Source organism: Meleagris gallopavo, chromosome 26 (assembly GCF_905368555.1).
Source record: "Meleagris gallopavo chromosome 26, MGAL_WU_HG_1.1, whole genome shotgun sequence".
NCBI lineage: Eukaryota > Metazoa > Chordata > Aves > Galliformes > Phasianidae > Meleagris > Meleagris gallopavo.
The window spans coordinates 455,245-467,961 of NC_139429.1; the positions used below are offsets into that span (position 1 = coordinate 455,245).

Below are 12,717 nucleotides of genomic sequence, written 5' to 3' on the forward strand. Positions count from 1 at the left end.
GTAATGGAACCGAACAGACCTTTAATAGGAGCTTCAACATACAAAATACTGTACAGTACAAAGGAAGGACTATAAAACTAGAGCTTCAAGTAAAAAAACAAACAAACAAAAACCGCTCAAGTTTCATTCTGAAGTGGAAGTACAGAATACAAAGGCATTAAGTATGAAATTACAGGAGGCTGCAGCTGAGGTGGGGAGACCACACTCCCCCAGCAAACACAGCCTCGGTAAAAAGGACAGGCTACGTTGTCAGGCATCTGTGTGAGGACGGGCCCAGCCCTCTGGCTCGTGCCTCCCGGCTCGGCAGGGCTCAGCACGGTGGGCAGGCAGCAGCTGTGAGCAGGGCGCTGCTCCTCCCCTCGCGTGGTGCTGCAGGCTGGAGGCTGCCTGTGTGTGGGGGGCACCCAGGGCATCGCTCCTGGGCTGAGGCTCACGTGCTGCATCCTGTGGGAAGGAAAGGCCCTGTAAAACCTGCCTGGGCCCTGCGCTGCTCCTGTGGCACCTCCAGCCTGGCGAGGTGGTTGGAAAGAGGGACGCTGGGTGCCACAGGGCAGGTGGAGCCTCTGCTCTGAAAGCTCCGAACTGGGGCTGGCTGCGGAGCGGTGCTGTGCAGGACAAGTCAGCACTGCATGGTGGGTGGGTGCTGCTACCCCAGCTCTGCACCCCTAACCTGCCCTGCTGCACGAGGAACCTCTCAGTGCACTTGGGGGAACTTTACCTGTTATCTCAGTGTGGGCTGCAGCGGAGCCATTCAGTTGTTGCCCCTCCTTAAGAACACCTAAAACAGAGCAGAGCGTAAGTACGGGTTGGGAAGGCAGGAGGGCATCCGAGAGCATTCAGCCTGCTCTTCTCCAGGAATGGGATGGCACTTCAGGAGCAATTGGTGCCAGGAATCTGGGTGCAGCACTTCAGCACTGAGGAATTTCACGTGATGCCCTCCTGGCTGGGTTTTACCTTCAGGACACACACCAGCAAGGCTCTGGCTAGCAAGCTTGTTTCTGATTTTTATGATTTGTTAGTGTGAAATCTCATCTGTTAGAGAATCAGCTCAGTCTGTGTAGCGTGCAGATCACTGAGACCAAATAATGAGCCTGGAATGCACTTTCACTAGAAAGAGAATAAATGATGCCAGCTGCATGTCAAAAGTTAGGTATGGATGCGTCAGAAGCAGAAGAACTGTTTTAACTACATGAACATGCAGCGATTGTGTGAAAATAAGCCCCAAATCCAACTACAAATGCAGAAAACTGGGTGGGGGGAAATACAGGACAGAGAAAAGGAGGCAGTAACACTGTGTTGTGCTCCCAGGATCACCTGTGAGGCTGCACACAGCCCATACCTGCTCGGCCCCGCGTGGCGATCTCACTCGCCAGCCTCCCAAAGTACTCGGGCAGGTCCGTGTATTCATCTCCATAGGAAATCACTTTAATCCCCTTGTCCAGCATGTTCTCACGGAGCTTCTTAAACTCGTCCACATCTCCTCTCCGCACGAGCATGAAGTGCTCCAGGTCCGACTTGTGCTTCTCAGCTTCTAGAAACAGGGCCTGAAACGTGGTGTCATCAACAGTCCAACCACAGCCCAAGAACAGGAACGACTTATTTTCATACAGCTTCTGAATCTCCCGCTTTAAGAGAAAAAAGGAAAGATGTTCTCAGTAAGAGCAAAGCGTATTTTCAGAAGGAATTCGGCTTCTAATTGATGGGACCCTTCAGACAGCCCTGCAGCACAGCCTCACCATCACCTCGGTGTTGCGCAGCACGTTCTGGTATCCGGCTGGGTGCAGCACGATGCCGCTGGGGTTGGTGTACACACCGTGGATGTGCAGGACGCTGAGCTGCCTCTTCTCCTGGGCCCACTCCAGCACCTGCCAGAACAAACCCACGAGTGTCAGTGAGCGTTTCCAGCAGAGCTGCTGTGGGCACAGTCCTCGCTGGCTCTTCTGCAGCTCCTGCCCTAAGACTTGTCTCCCACCTCTTCAGCTGCTGAATTGCGTGCTGTTAAATGGAGCTTCTGGAGAAGCTTCTCAGAGGCAGCTTCTTCCTCACGTTCATCTGTTTCCCCAAGAGGTTACGAGTTCAACAGCCTCTACATCAGTAGCCTATGGCACTTCTTGGTTCAACACTACAGAGGAATGGCTAAGGTCACTGGAAGAGACTACAATCAGTGCACCGGGCTCAGCAGAAAAAGGGGAAAAACGGAATATAATGTCAGCAAATTTCTTCGAGTCTACCAAGTTCATTTTTTGCTCCCCCAGGCCCTGAGAAAGCTCAGCAGCTGACCTTCATTTCAGACAGCCACTTCAAGGCTCTCAGCTTACTCCTACAGACCACAGCTCATTTAAGCTGGCAATAATTAGAACGCTTATTTGTATTGCTCTAAGTACCTCCAGCCATGGAGATTAAGAGGTCACAGAGGAAACAAAGCACAGAAACAAGTCAGGATGGGAAGAAACAGATTACTTCACAGCATCCACAGACAGAGCAGCACCGTGATTTGGACGAGTAAAACCCAGGCTGTAAAGGAGGGCAGCGCTGGGGGGCTGTGCTGGTTGCCACTCGTTTTCTGCCTGGCTGAAGCCCCGGGCAGGCAGGGAAGTGTCCGAGGCCAACAGCTACAAATGCAGCACAGCAGCACGAAGTGCTGTCCCACACAGAGCTGCTCAGCCCTTCTGGAGGCAGGGCAGAGGGTAGGGAGGAAGGACGAGGGCACCCGGGAGTCGCAGCATGCTGCCTGCCAGGCCAGAGCCCTCTCACAAGAAGCCCTCCTACAAAAAGCACACTACAATAGACAGGCCAGCTCTGCTTTTTGCCCAGAGTTGCCTGTTTCGGTGAGAACTGTCAATCCGAGCCTCATGTGGAAGCAAGGCTCACCGTATTTCAGCAAGGCCCAGCCACAGGTTTCAGGACAGAGACTGGAGGAACACCAGGCTCAAAGGCTGCTCCTGAGCACTGGGTATCAGCCAGTAAGAAAAGCACCTTAGAAACCAGCCTGCGTCTCCATTCCTCACCGCCCCAAATTGTCAGAGCCTCTGTCTGGCGTTCATCTAACGTGATGTAAATTGCTGTTAGCAGCACAACCCCTGAGATGGGCATAACAGCACATCCTGCAGCTGCCACCACCCCACGCTGTCCCAGCTCAGCCCTGATGTTAGAATCAACATCCTTTACCTTCTTCTCATCCGTCAGGTCAAGAGACTCCAGATGCTTCCCCTGGTGTGCTGCGTACAGTTCCAGCAGGTTATCGAAGTTTGTGGTTAACACCAGTGCCCCGTTTTCCATCAGGTGAAGCACTGACTGAAGCAGCTGTTTCCCAGAATCTTCCATTTTAGACTCCAGGTCATCAAACACCTCATATAAACAGTCCTTGAAAAACGTCGAGCGAACATTGCTTGTGCGCTGAGAACAGAGAGAGATTAAGATCAGGCTTCTGCTCATACTTCGTGCCAAATGAATACACAAGAACTACCCACGCATTTCTTGAAGAGCTCTGCAAAGCTATAGGTCCTAGTGAGGCAAACACTGCACTTTTATCGGATTTATTTTCAGGTCGAAGAGCAAGGACACGAGAACATCTGAGAAGAGACATTCATCAGGCATTGCTCCATCCAGACTTATTGACTCAGCTCAGCTCTGGAGCTCAGAGATAAAGCAGTGTCACTCTCCACACCTGGACCGATTTCCTCTCGCCCTTTATATGCTCCTCTGAGGTGGGAACACTCCCCGGCAAGCTCAACATGAAGTGCCAGCAGTTCGTATTCAGGCCCTGAGAACCACGCAGCCACTGGTGGCACCCGGCTGTCCGAGGGACGCAGGCAGCTCTGGGAGCTCCTGGCCCAAAACCCTGCATCAGGAACGCAGCCCAGTGACGGCAGGTGCTCCATTCCCCGTAAATGCAGGAGCTGCTGCCCCTCCGGAACCGACTGCTCTCCTGGGGCAGCACTCGGGACACAGACACACCGCTGCGGGCACTCACCGGAGAGAGCTTCTGGATAAGGTCATGGGCAACGTGAACCAAGTTCTTGTACTCATGGAGACACTTCTGAAACCTTTTGCTTTCTTCATCTTCCAGAAGGTCAAAGTCAATAGCGGCATCCAGGAGGGCCTGGATCAAACCCTTCCAAGACTTCAGAGCTGGGACCTGGGGAGCAACTGCAGCACTGATTCCTGTTCCAATCACCAGAACAAGTTCCCGAGGCTTCTTGGTTTTTAGGCTTGGCAACAGCTTCCTGCAAGAGGAGAAAGCAGCACAACTGGCACCATCACACACAGAAGGATGTCCTGAGCCATGGAACGTGCAGATCAAGGACAACCGAGGCGCTCTCTGCCTCAGTTTTTCATCAAAATGTCCATTAGGGCTCTTTGGTAGGCAGAAGAGGGACACAGCTCAGTATCCTTCAGAAACAGGCACAGCCCCACAGACTGGCATCACAAAGGCTCACAATTTCAGCACATGCAACTGCAATGCAGAGAACTGCCAGATGACCTACTCATAAGTACAGAGAGCCTCCAGAGTGCAATTATTTAGCCTCTCAGGCAGCAAAGTCAAGCTAATTTGAGGAGCTGCCTGTCCTACCAGGATGTGCCATCCCACAGAGTGCAGCAGCACAGCTACCAGAGCAGCACCTGAGTGAGGGCTAACACCAAACCAGGGAGACAGAGCAGCAAAACGAAGCTTTCTGCACAAGATGCATCCTGGCTTTGGGGTTAAGGAAACCAGCAGCAAAGAATTCTTTGGCACACGCTCAGCATTAAGGCCTTTGTTTCACGCACCACAGGAAAACACTACTGAGAGAGCACAGCTAGAGACAGAACGCCTGTCCTGGATCAGCGACAGAAAGGACTGCTGAAGTCTGTGCCAAACATCAGTCTGATTAAAGGACGATGCAAGGTTACGGGAAAAGCTCTTATTAGAAGAAATGCACTGGAGTGTAATTAGAGTTACCTGGGCTTTTTTGCAGGGGGCATTCCATCTTCCAGTAACGTTTCTTTACCCAGGCTCACCGTAGAGGCCATCCAGTTTCTACAGTAGACAAATCACCACAAGCAAAGTCACCACATGTATGCATCACAGCGTGGAACAGACCACAGGTTTTTGTGCAGCCAGCTTTTCCCAGGTAACGCTCAGTTTCGTTATCTTTACAACATCACCTTTGAGCCAAGAATCAGGCTTCCTCGCTTTTGCACTTTGCTCCCTGGCTCTCATCCACCTCCTTAACTTCTTCTAACGGCAGAGCGTGAGCAGACTGGCTGCTCTGTACCGCTGTGGCTCTCTGGGGAGCCTGAGGATAAGGCACCCTCACAGCACATCGCTCTCACTGCTTCAGAAACAGCAGGAGGCAAAAAGCACAAACAGATTTTTGTTGGCTACAAAGGGCTGCTGAGAGCATTCCGTTCCATGGTGCCCAGGGAAGGATTATCCAAACCCACCACACATCTGGGCTCGGTGGGATCTGACTGCCAAGCTGACAGAAAGGAAGGAAGCAGTGCTGAGAACTCCCAGTGGCAAATTGCGTAAAACAGAAAGTCTGCCAGGAAACGCTCCTCTCCCACACGTTTCTCCAAAATAAGTCTATTAAAATGGAAAGAAAACAAAGATCTATGCACCCTCATCTATTTTTCTCGCCAATTGTAATGAAGAGTCCAACAAAAACTCTGGTTTGGGTTAATGCGACGGCAGGCTTTTGCCAAACAGAAATGTTGCACGAGAGCAGCTGGCCTGAAATCACAGCTTTTTACAGGGGCTGTGGCCTTCGTTGTCACGCAGCCTCGGTGAGATAACAGAACGGTTTGGGTTGGAAGGAACCTCAGAGTCCACGCAGTTCCACTTCCCAGCTGTGTGCTGGCTGCCCCCCAGCCCAGAGCCCACCCACGGCCTGGGGCTCCTCCAGGGATGGGGCAGCACAGCTCTGTGCAGCACCTCACCGCCCCGAGGGAAGGATTTCCTCCTCACAACAGACCTCAACCTCTCCTCTTTTAGTTTAAAGCCATCCCCCTTGTCCTGTCACTGTCTGCCTCCTAAAAAGCTCCTCTCAAAGAGAACAAATGAGCCTGCAGGTGCTCCGCCAACTCCAGGAGCAACACTGCAGCGTCATGCATGTGAAAGCTCTACAGAAAGGAAACCCCAGCTGTGCTGGAGCTGTGAGCAGGAATAATTTAAGAGCTCGTCCCAATAATCTAGATAACCTCTTCACGCTGGATAATGAAAACAGGACGCGCTGACTCTCCCAAGAGCAGTGCTATGGCACAGTGTGCTTGCCAGGCTTCATTTCTTTCCCCTTCTGAAAGCCTGCACTGTAATGAAACACTTGGGGAGGTGTGCAGGGACCCCACTTGTCACCTTCTGAGCAGCCCTTGGCACATGCTGCCCACCCACCTCACATAACAGACTTTTATTTTCCTTGTTTCACCTGTTCACAGACCAGCCTGACACCACTTACTCCTCTTACACGTGTGCAGTATTTTGAACAGCATAAATGGAGAACTCAGTTTAATTTTTACACGATCCTAAAGTATTAAGGACATTCCAAAAGTCATTCTGACTTAGGAACACTCTGACTTTGTAGCTACCAAGGCAGTTTTCTGACATTACAAACTTCAGCCTTCATCTCTACTTGATGCAGATAACCAAAAAGAAACAAACAAAAACAAACCACAAATCATGTCTCGTCTCCTCCTGTCTCCAAAAAAAGTGCTTTTTGCTCTTAGCTGTAATAACAGCAAAGCTCTTTACAGTTTACTTCTTGAGGAGCAAGACTTGGAAGCCTCCAGACTTTCAGCCTGGGAGAAGGTCTGCTCTGCAGGGGGGGATCACACGAGCACAAACGTCCTGGAGGGCAACTGAGGCTAAACAGCATTATCTCCAAGTGTGACACCAAGCGGGGCCTGGGCAGGACCTGGCCCTGCTGTGAGAGTTCCACCAAGGAATAAACAGACCAGGCACTCACCAGATAAGCAGCAGTTCTCCAGTTTTTCTCCCCAAATGTCCTGAACTTTCCAGGTATTCAGACTACATTGAGTTGGAGACAGCACAAAAATCACCCTGCAGCTCCTTGGCTGTCTGTCCTCCTGTCACAACCTCGTCCTGCTCTCAGCATTACAGAACGGCTCCTGGACAGGTTTGTGTGTTAATTTCTCTGACTGCAGGAGCCAACCTGCTGATTCATTTGTTGCTAAAAGGGGAACAGAGGGGCAAGAAAAGAAAGCTAAGGAAACGGAGCCGGCACAGCGCGCCTGCCTGCTTCCAGCGCCGAAATAAAAGCCCGTAACAAACGGTGACTGCACGCTCCGTGCTGCCGGGAGCTGCGCGCAAGGAACAGCGGCAGGAAGCGCAGAGCTGCGTGTCGGCAGGGCAGCGAGCGGCGCATCGAGGGCTGCGCTCCTGCGGGCCGCCCGGCTCAGCCCAGGGATGCGCTGGGGCGGCGCGGGACGGCCGAGCAACGGAGGCGCCCAGACGGGCGTCCGGCAGCCCCCGCAGTTCAGCTCAGCTCACAGCTCAGCTCACAGCTCTCACCTCACACCTGTCACCTCACACCTGTCACCTCACAGCTCTCACCTCACACCTGTCACCTCACACCTCAGCTCACCTCCCCGCGCCACTCCGCCCCTCCCGGCCGCCGCGGCTCCGCTACAGCTGCGGGAAAGCGAGCACTGCGGCTTTAGCCGAGTCCAAAGGAAAAGATGGGGGCTCGGAGGGGCGGCCCAGACAGAGCCAGGAGGGCGGGCGGCGCCGCGTCCCCGCTCGGATCCCTCCCGGCCCCTCAGCCCCCCGCCCCCCGCTTCACCGTCACCGCTCCGCTTCGCGCCCCTTCCGCCCCGCGCCCGCCGTCGCCGAGGCAACGCTCGCCCCCCCCCACGCACCAGGCGCCGCGCGCCCGGCCCCACGTGGTGACGTCCCCCTTGCGGCGCTCTGCGCGGGCGCCGCCCCGCCCCCTGCCGGGCCGTGGGTGGGAGAACGGGAGGCGATTGGCCCGCCCCCTTCCATACCACCCTGCCATTGGCTCCGTCCAGGAAGGGGCGGGAATTTCCCCCAGAAGATTGGGAGGGGTGGTGGGAGAAGAATAAAGCGCATGTGCGAGAATTGGCACAAATCTCGCGATGCTTCCAGCGTGGGGATATCAAAAATAGATAAATAAATAAATGGCGGCTGCGGCGCGCGGTGGGCGGGGCGTCTGTCGGTCCGTCCGTGTGTCCCTGCGTCCCTGTGAGGGCGGCGGGGCTGCGCTGCTGGGCGCCTGGTTGTATCGCAGAGCTCAGAAGTAATAAAGCGGCTGTGTGGGCAGCGGCGGGGGGCAGGGAGGAGAGAGGAGAGAGCCCAGGGCGGCCTGGGCTGCGAGCTGTGCGCTCCCAGGTGGGGCCGATTGGTGCCGGTGAGTCACTGCGGGCACTGCGGGCACTGCGGGCACTGCGGGCACTGCGGGCACTGCGGGCACTGCGGGCACTGCGGGCACTGCGGGCACTGCGGGCATTGCGGGCACTGCGGGCACTGCGGGCACTGCGGTGCGGGGCCGCTCCGGCCCGTGTGCTGACAGCCGCCCCCATAACGGCTGCTCCCCGTTCAGCAGCGGCGCTGGTCGCGTCGGGGCGGTGTTGAACGCCTCGCAAAGCTGCCCGGAGCTCCGTGCCGGTGAGGGGGGCTGGCCCTGCTGAGGAGAGGGAACCGAGTGCGGGTTGGAGAATGTTGAGGGAAGATGGAGACCCCCGTTTACCTGTTGTTGGTCTTTTTGTAGGTTGAAAGGCTGAAATCCTGCGATCCTTCGAGCCCTGCTCCGCCAAGGTCTGAGCTGGCAGGCGCTCGTATCTGAGGTGGGGCTGATGGCGGTGCTGCTGGGCTCTGGGGCGCTGGGCTCCTCGCAGCTGCACGCGCTGCTCGTGGGGCGGGACAGGCGGCCCCACGGCAGGGGTGTGGGGGGTGATGCTGTCAGCAGGGGGTGAGAATCCCCTCTGTGCACCTCCAGCCTGGACAGCGAGGGAGGGTCCTGTCCGTGCTTTGTAAAGCAGTGAATGGAACTGTGCATCCTGCAAGTGATGGGGTGCAGAGCAGGGATTTAAGCAGCTGGAGGTGGTTTCCTCCATTGTCAGTGTGGGGGGAAATACTCCAAAGGGGCAGATGTGGTCTACCTGCAGTGCCGTGATGCCAAGCCATAGGGCTGCCTCCTGTCCCCGCTGTCCCTCCCGTGCTCTGGGTGATGCTGAACTCTTTAGGTGGGGATCTGTGGGTCTGCAGTGTTTGTATAAGGAGCAAAACATCTTGTTTGCTGCCCTCAGCTTGCGCATATCGCGTAAATGAGAAGCTTGTGGCTTTGCATGGAGCTGAGTGTCCTTGTCCCCCATGCTGTGAGCGATTAGGGTGGGAGAAGGGAGAATTTGGGGTCCTTGAGGATGTGCAGCAGTAAGGATGTCAAGGTGCTGTTCTCACTGCGTTGATGGAGTTGGCCCGGCTGTGACGGATGTGGGAGGGCTGGAGGGAGGCCCTAGGGAGGGCTGGTCTCCCAGCTGAGGATTGCTGCTTCCCCTCCCTCCACTTCCGTGCCCAAGCTGCTGGCTGGTCTGCCTGCCAGTGAGACACCAGCCCCAAGATGGCTGTTCCATGCTACCGGGGCTGGTGAGTGCTCCCTACGAGGTGGAAGGGGATGGATTTGCTTTGTTGGAGCTGCACTGGGTCAAGGAGGAAGCTGCAGGAGTGACTCAGCTGGGCCATTCACGCTGGATCCTATTAGGCTCCAGAGTGAATATCTTCTGTCTGTACCTCTCCCACCCAGAAGACCCTCCTGCCTACCTCATGCTGTGCTGCCATCCAGGTCTGATGCAGCCCCTTCTGTGCTCTGACACAAGGATTTCAGGTGGGTACCCCAGTTTCCTGCCCACTGAGCAGCTCTTTAATGTCATGCTTATGCTTTTTTGCTATTACTAAGCAGGAGATTGCCTGGGGAGTGTGGTTTCCGCGGCAGGGCTCTGTATGCTACTGGGTTGCTGATGGGTCTGGAGGTTTTGTCAGTGCTCACTTCACATCCTGCTCCTTTTATAGGGGAAAGACTCCAGCGCTTATTTTGAATGAGGTGATGCAAGGGTGGAAAAGTGTGGGGTGGGGGGAGGTATTGAAACAAGCAGGAGCAGACTTGCTGCTGGTGCACCAGTGTAGCCCTTGTATGAGTCGCTCCAGTGCCCTAGATCTCATCGAGGTGCAGATCCCTGTGCACTCACATCCAGACAGGTGGGGCCTGGTGCATCCCTACTGTCAGGCAATTGATCCTCACTGGGCAAAGGTGGCCTATGGGCCTGCCTACGTGTTTTTAGGGAGAGATGCACCCCCAAATATGAGGGAGGAGTTGCAGTGAGATATGGGCTGAGTAGGAAGCAATGCTCCTGTGCTGATCCCTGGAAACTGATTCCCTCTCCTCCCATCCTCCCAGGATCTGTTCCCTCCCCTGGGCTCTGGTTAGCCCAGCTCTGGGTATGAGAGACTCCTGCTCTGACATCACGTGCTGCAGGTGAGGGTGTTGCCAGAGGCATCCCAATTCATCCCATTCAGCTCCAGCAAAGGTGTTTGGACATGCGCAACCTCAGCAATCCCAAGGGCTCAGAGGGATGCAGCTGAACAATGTGCTTGGAGCTGGATCTGAAACATTGCTCTGGGGAAAATTTTAGGAAGAAGGGTGGCAGTGGGGAGCTGGTGTTTTGAGGAAGGCTTGCTGTAAGAGCTGAAGCCCAGGCAAGTTACACAGCACAGCAACGTTGGGCATTGCCAGCATGTTGCTGCCACAAATATGCCTGTTGCAGGTGAGGAGGAAAAAGCTGGGGCTGCCCCACACACAGGGCTCTGGGTGATGCATGGGGCTGCCCCTGCTGCATGCCCCCCAAACTCCCCTTTCCCACGCAATCCCTCCAGGTCATGGTGAAATCCCATGTGCAGCCTGCACCAAGCACAAGGGGAAGTGAATCTGTCTGTCTGTCCCATTTGCTTGTGTGGGTTTACAGGAATTGTTGCCGCGGAGTAAGCATTGTGGCCACGGAACAGCCCTGGTGGAGGTTGTTTTGGGGCTGAGACCACTGTAGCTGCATGCCTACGGGGTGCAAATGCACTGAGCATCCTTGGGTGCATCGTTCTTTCTCTCCCCTCTGCATTTCTCCTTGCAGGAGAGGTTTCATGCAGGAGCTTGGAGGCTGAGTGGTGCACTGCCTGTTATGGCTGGTGAGCTATTTGCTGGGAGAAGGGAGCTGGAGGGCAGGGAAGTGGGAAACAACCCCAAGGCTTACCATGCAATGTAGGAACTGTTAGAGGCAGGGGGTTGAGCAGTCAAGAGATTTTAAGGGATGTGAGGCGGGGGCTGCTCAGGAGGATGTGGCTTCGGGGCCTTAGTGCTGAGCCTCCCTTCTGTCCCCTCACTTCTGCAGGATGGTTTAGGCGGCTCCTGCAGAAGCCCAAGCAGAGCTCCATCCACACATCGAGCAGCTCTCACAGCAGCACCAGCCACTCACTTTCGTCCTCACCCTCCTCCTTCTCCTCCTCCGCCTCTGCTTGGAGCTCCAGCTCCTCCAGCAGCACCAGCACAGCTCAGCCTGGCCGCCCAGCCCCAGTGGACATCAGCTCGAGCAGCGCACGCTGGGCGAAGAGCTATGATGTGTGCATCTGCCACAGTGAGGTGGACCTGGAGTTTGTGGAGGAGCTGGTGTCCTACCTGGAGAGCCAACCCCAGAGCCTGCGCTGTTTCCTGCAGCTGCGGGACAGCGTGGCGGGCAGCGCTGTCATGACAGAGCTGTGTGAGGCTGTGCAGAACAGCCACTGCTGGGTGATGCTCATCACCCCCAGCTTCCTGCAGGACCCCTGGTGCAGGTACCAGATGCATCAGGCACTGGCAGAGGCCCCGATGGCCAACGGGCGTACCATCCCTGTGCTGAAGGACATTGACAGGAAGGATTACCCCAAGGAGCTGAGGAACCTCTACTACATCTACACGGCTCTCAAGGAGAACAGCTTCAGGCAGATCAGGGACACTGTGCTGCGCTGTGAGTACCCTGCAGTCTGTACCGTGGGGCGGAACATTACCTCTGTCCCCAGACATCCCTCAGTGGGCCGTGGGAAGGGGTTGGATCCTTGCGCTCTGCTTTTGTTATTACTTTAAGTGGTTAATCTGAGATCAATCAGCCTGCTAACAGGGTCTGTCTGCTGCCTCCACAGATCTGGAAGAGCTGTGCCGGAGCTCCACGAGTGGAATGGAGTAGCGCCCACCGAGGGCACTTGTGTCTGAGCGAAGCTAGAGGCATTTCCATGGGCATTTCAGAGCAATAGGACAAAGTGGTGCCACTGGGGTCAGAGCCGAAGATCCCTCACGTCACTGCTGGGCTGCCATCGTGCCTGCCCAGCTCCACTGTGCTGAGGGCTGGGGCTCCATGGGGACAAGGCTGGGGACAGTGCATCACTCGAGCACGTCACGCAAACACTAAACTCCCACCGGGGAAAGCAAGGGAGGACTCTGCAGCATCTTCTGAAGATGGGGGCACTCAGGGTGCCTGGGGCCTCCTGTGCAAGCTGACACCATGAGGAGCCTGCAGCTGGAGCACGTTTGTGCTGTGGGACATCATGTTGCACATTGTATGAGGAGAAATGCACAAGTCTGATTTTTAACTCCTGGCTGTGTGTTGGTTTTTTCTTTTTTTTGGGGGGGGAGGGGGCAGTAAAAAGCCCGGGTTGTGTGGGGAGACCCTGCTGCCTTCCTCAAA

The 12,717-nt window shown here is 55.4% G+C and overlaps 2 protein-coding genes across 20 annotated transcripts; one reads left to right on the forward strand and one right to left on the reverse strand.

Moving 5' to 3' along the window:
* Position 1: 1 nt before the first annotated feature.
* SIRAL1 (SIR2 antiphage like 1) lies at positions 2-8,838 on the reverse strand. Of its 11 annotated transcripts, none has more exons than XM_085209198.1 (9): positions 7,858-7,955; positions 6,945-7,169; positions 4,943-5,020; positions 3,974-4,226; positions 3,169-3,396; positions 1,737-1,865; positions 1,340-1,625; positions 719-778; positions 2-444 (listed from the first exon to the last, which is right to left on the reverse strand). In XM_085209198.1, the coding sequence occupies exons 3-9, from the start codon at positions 5,011-5,013 to the stop codon at positions 431-433; spliced, it is 1,041 nt and encodes a 346-aa protein (XP_085065324.1). In that variant the 5' UTR covers positions 5,014-5,020; positions 6,945-7,169; positions 7,858-7,955; the 3' UTR covers positions 2-430. The 11 variants fall into 11 exon arrangements, with proteins under 11 accessions (XP_085065324.1, XP_085065323.1, XP_010721873.1 ...); XM_085209197.1 differs by having other exon boundaries at positions 7,782-7,871; XM_010723571.4 differs by lacking the exon at positions 7,858-7,955 and adding an exon at positions 7,584-7,775.
* Positions 8,190-12,622, forward strand: TIRAP (TIR domain containing adaptor protein). Of its 9 annotated transcripts, none has more exons than XM_085209206.1 (8): positions 8,192-8,255; positions 8,727-8,802; positions 9,762-9,839; positions 10,410-10,487; positions 10,645-10,776; positions 11,134-11,188; positions 11,392-12,003; positions 12,176-12,622. In XM_085209206.1, the coding sequence occupies exons 5-8, from the start codon at positions 10,747-10,749 to the stop codon at positions 12,217-12,219; spliced, it is 741 nt and encodes a 246-aa protein (XP_085065332.1). In that variant the 5' UTR covers positions 8,192-8,255; positions 8,727-8,802; positions 9,762-9,839; positions 10,410-10,487; positions 10,645-10,746; the 3' UTR covers positions 12,220-12,622. The 9 variants fall into 9 exon arrangements, with proteins under 9 accessions (XP_085065335.1, XP_085065332.1, XP_085065336.1 ...); XM_085209205.1 differs by lacking the exon at positions 8,192-8,255 and adding an exon at positions 8,294-8,366; XM_085209204.1 differs by lacking the exon at positions 8,192-8,255 and adding an exon at positions 8,295-8,366 and having other exon boundaries at positions 9,759-9,839.
* The last annotated feature ends 95 nt before the right edge of the window (positions 12,623-12,717 follow it).

Coding starts and splice junctions, on each gene's coding strand:
- SIRAL1 (XM_010723572.4), bottom strand. CDS start 5,013: ATGGCCTCTACGGTGAGCCTGGGTAAAGAAACGTTACTGGAAGATGGA. Junction 4,227..4,942: donor CCCCCTGCAAAAAAGCCCAG/GTAACTCTAATT, acceptor CTCCTCTTGCAG/GAAGCTGTTGCCAAGCCTAA. Junction 1,866..3,168: donor ACCTGACGGATGAGAAGAAG/GTAAAGGATGTT, acceptor TTGTTCTGGCAG/GTGCTGGAGTGGGCCCAGGA.
- TIRAP (XM_010723563.4), top strand. CDS start 9,587: ATGCTACCGGGGCTGGTGAGTGCTCCCTACGAGGTGGAAGGGGATGGA. Junction 9,840..11,391: donor CTCTGACACAAGGATTTCAG/GTGGGTACCCCA, acceptor TCACTTCTGCAG/GATGGTTTAGGCGGCTCCTG. Junction 12,004..12,175: donor CAGGGACACTGTGCTGCGCT/GTGAGTACCCTG, acceptor CTGCCTCCACAG/ATCTGGAAGAGCTGTGCCGG.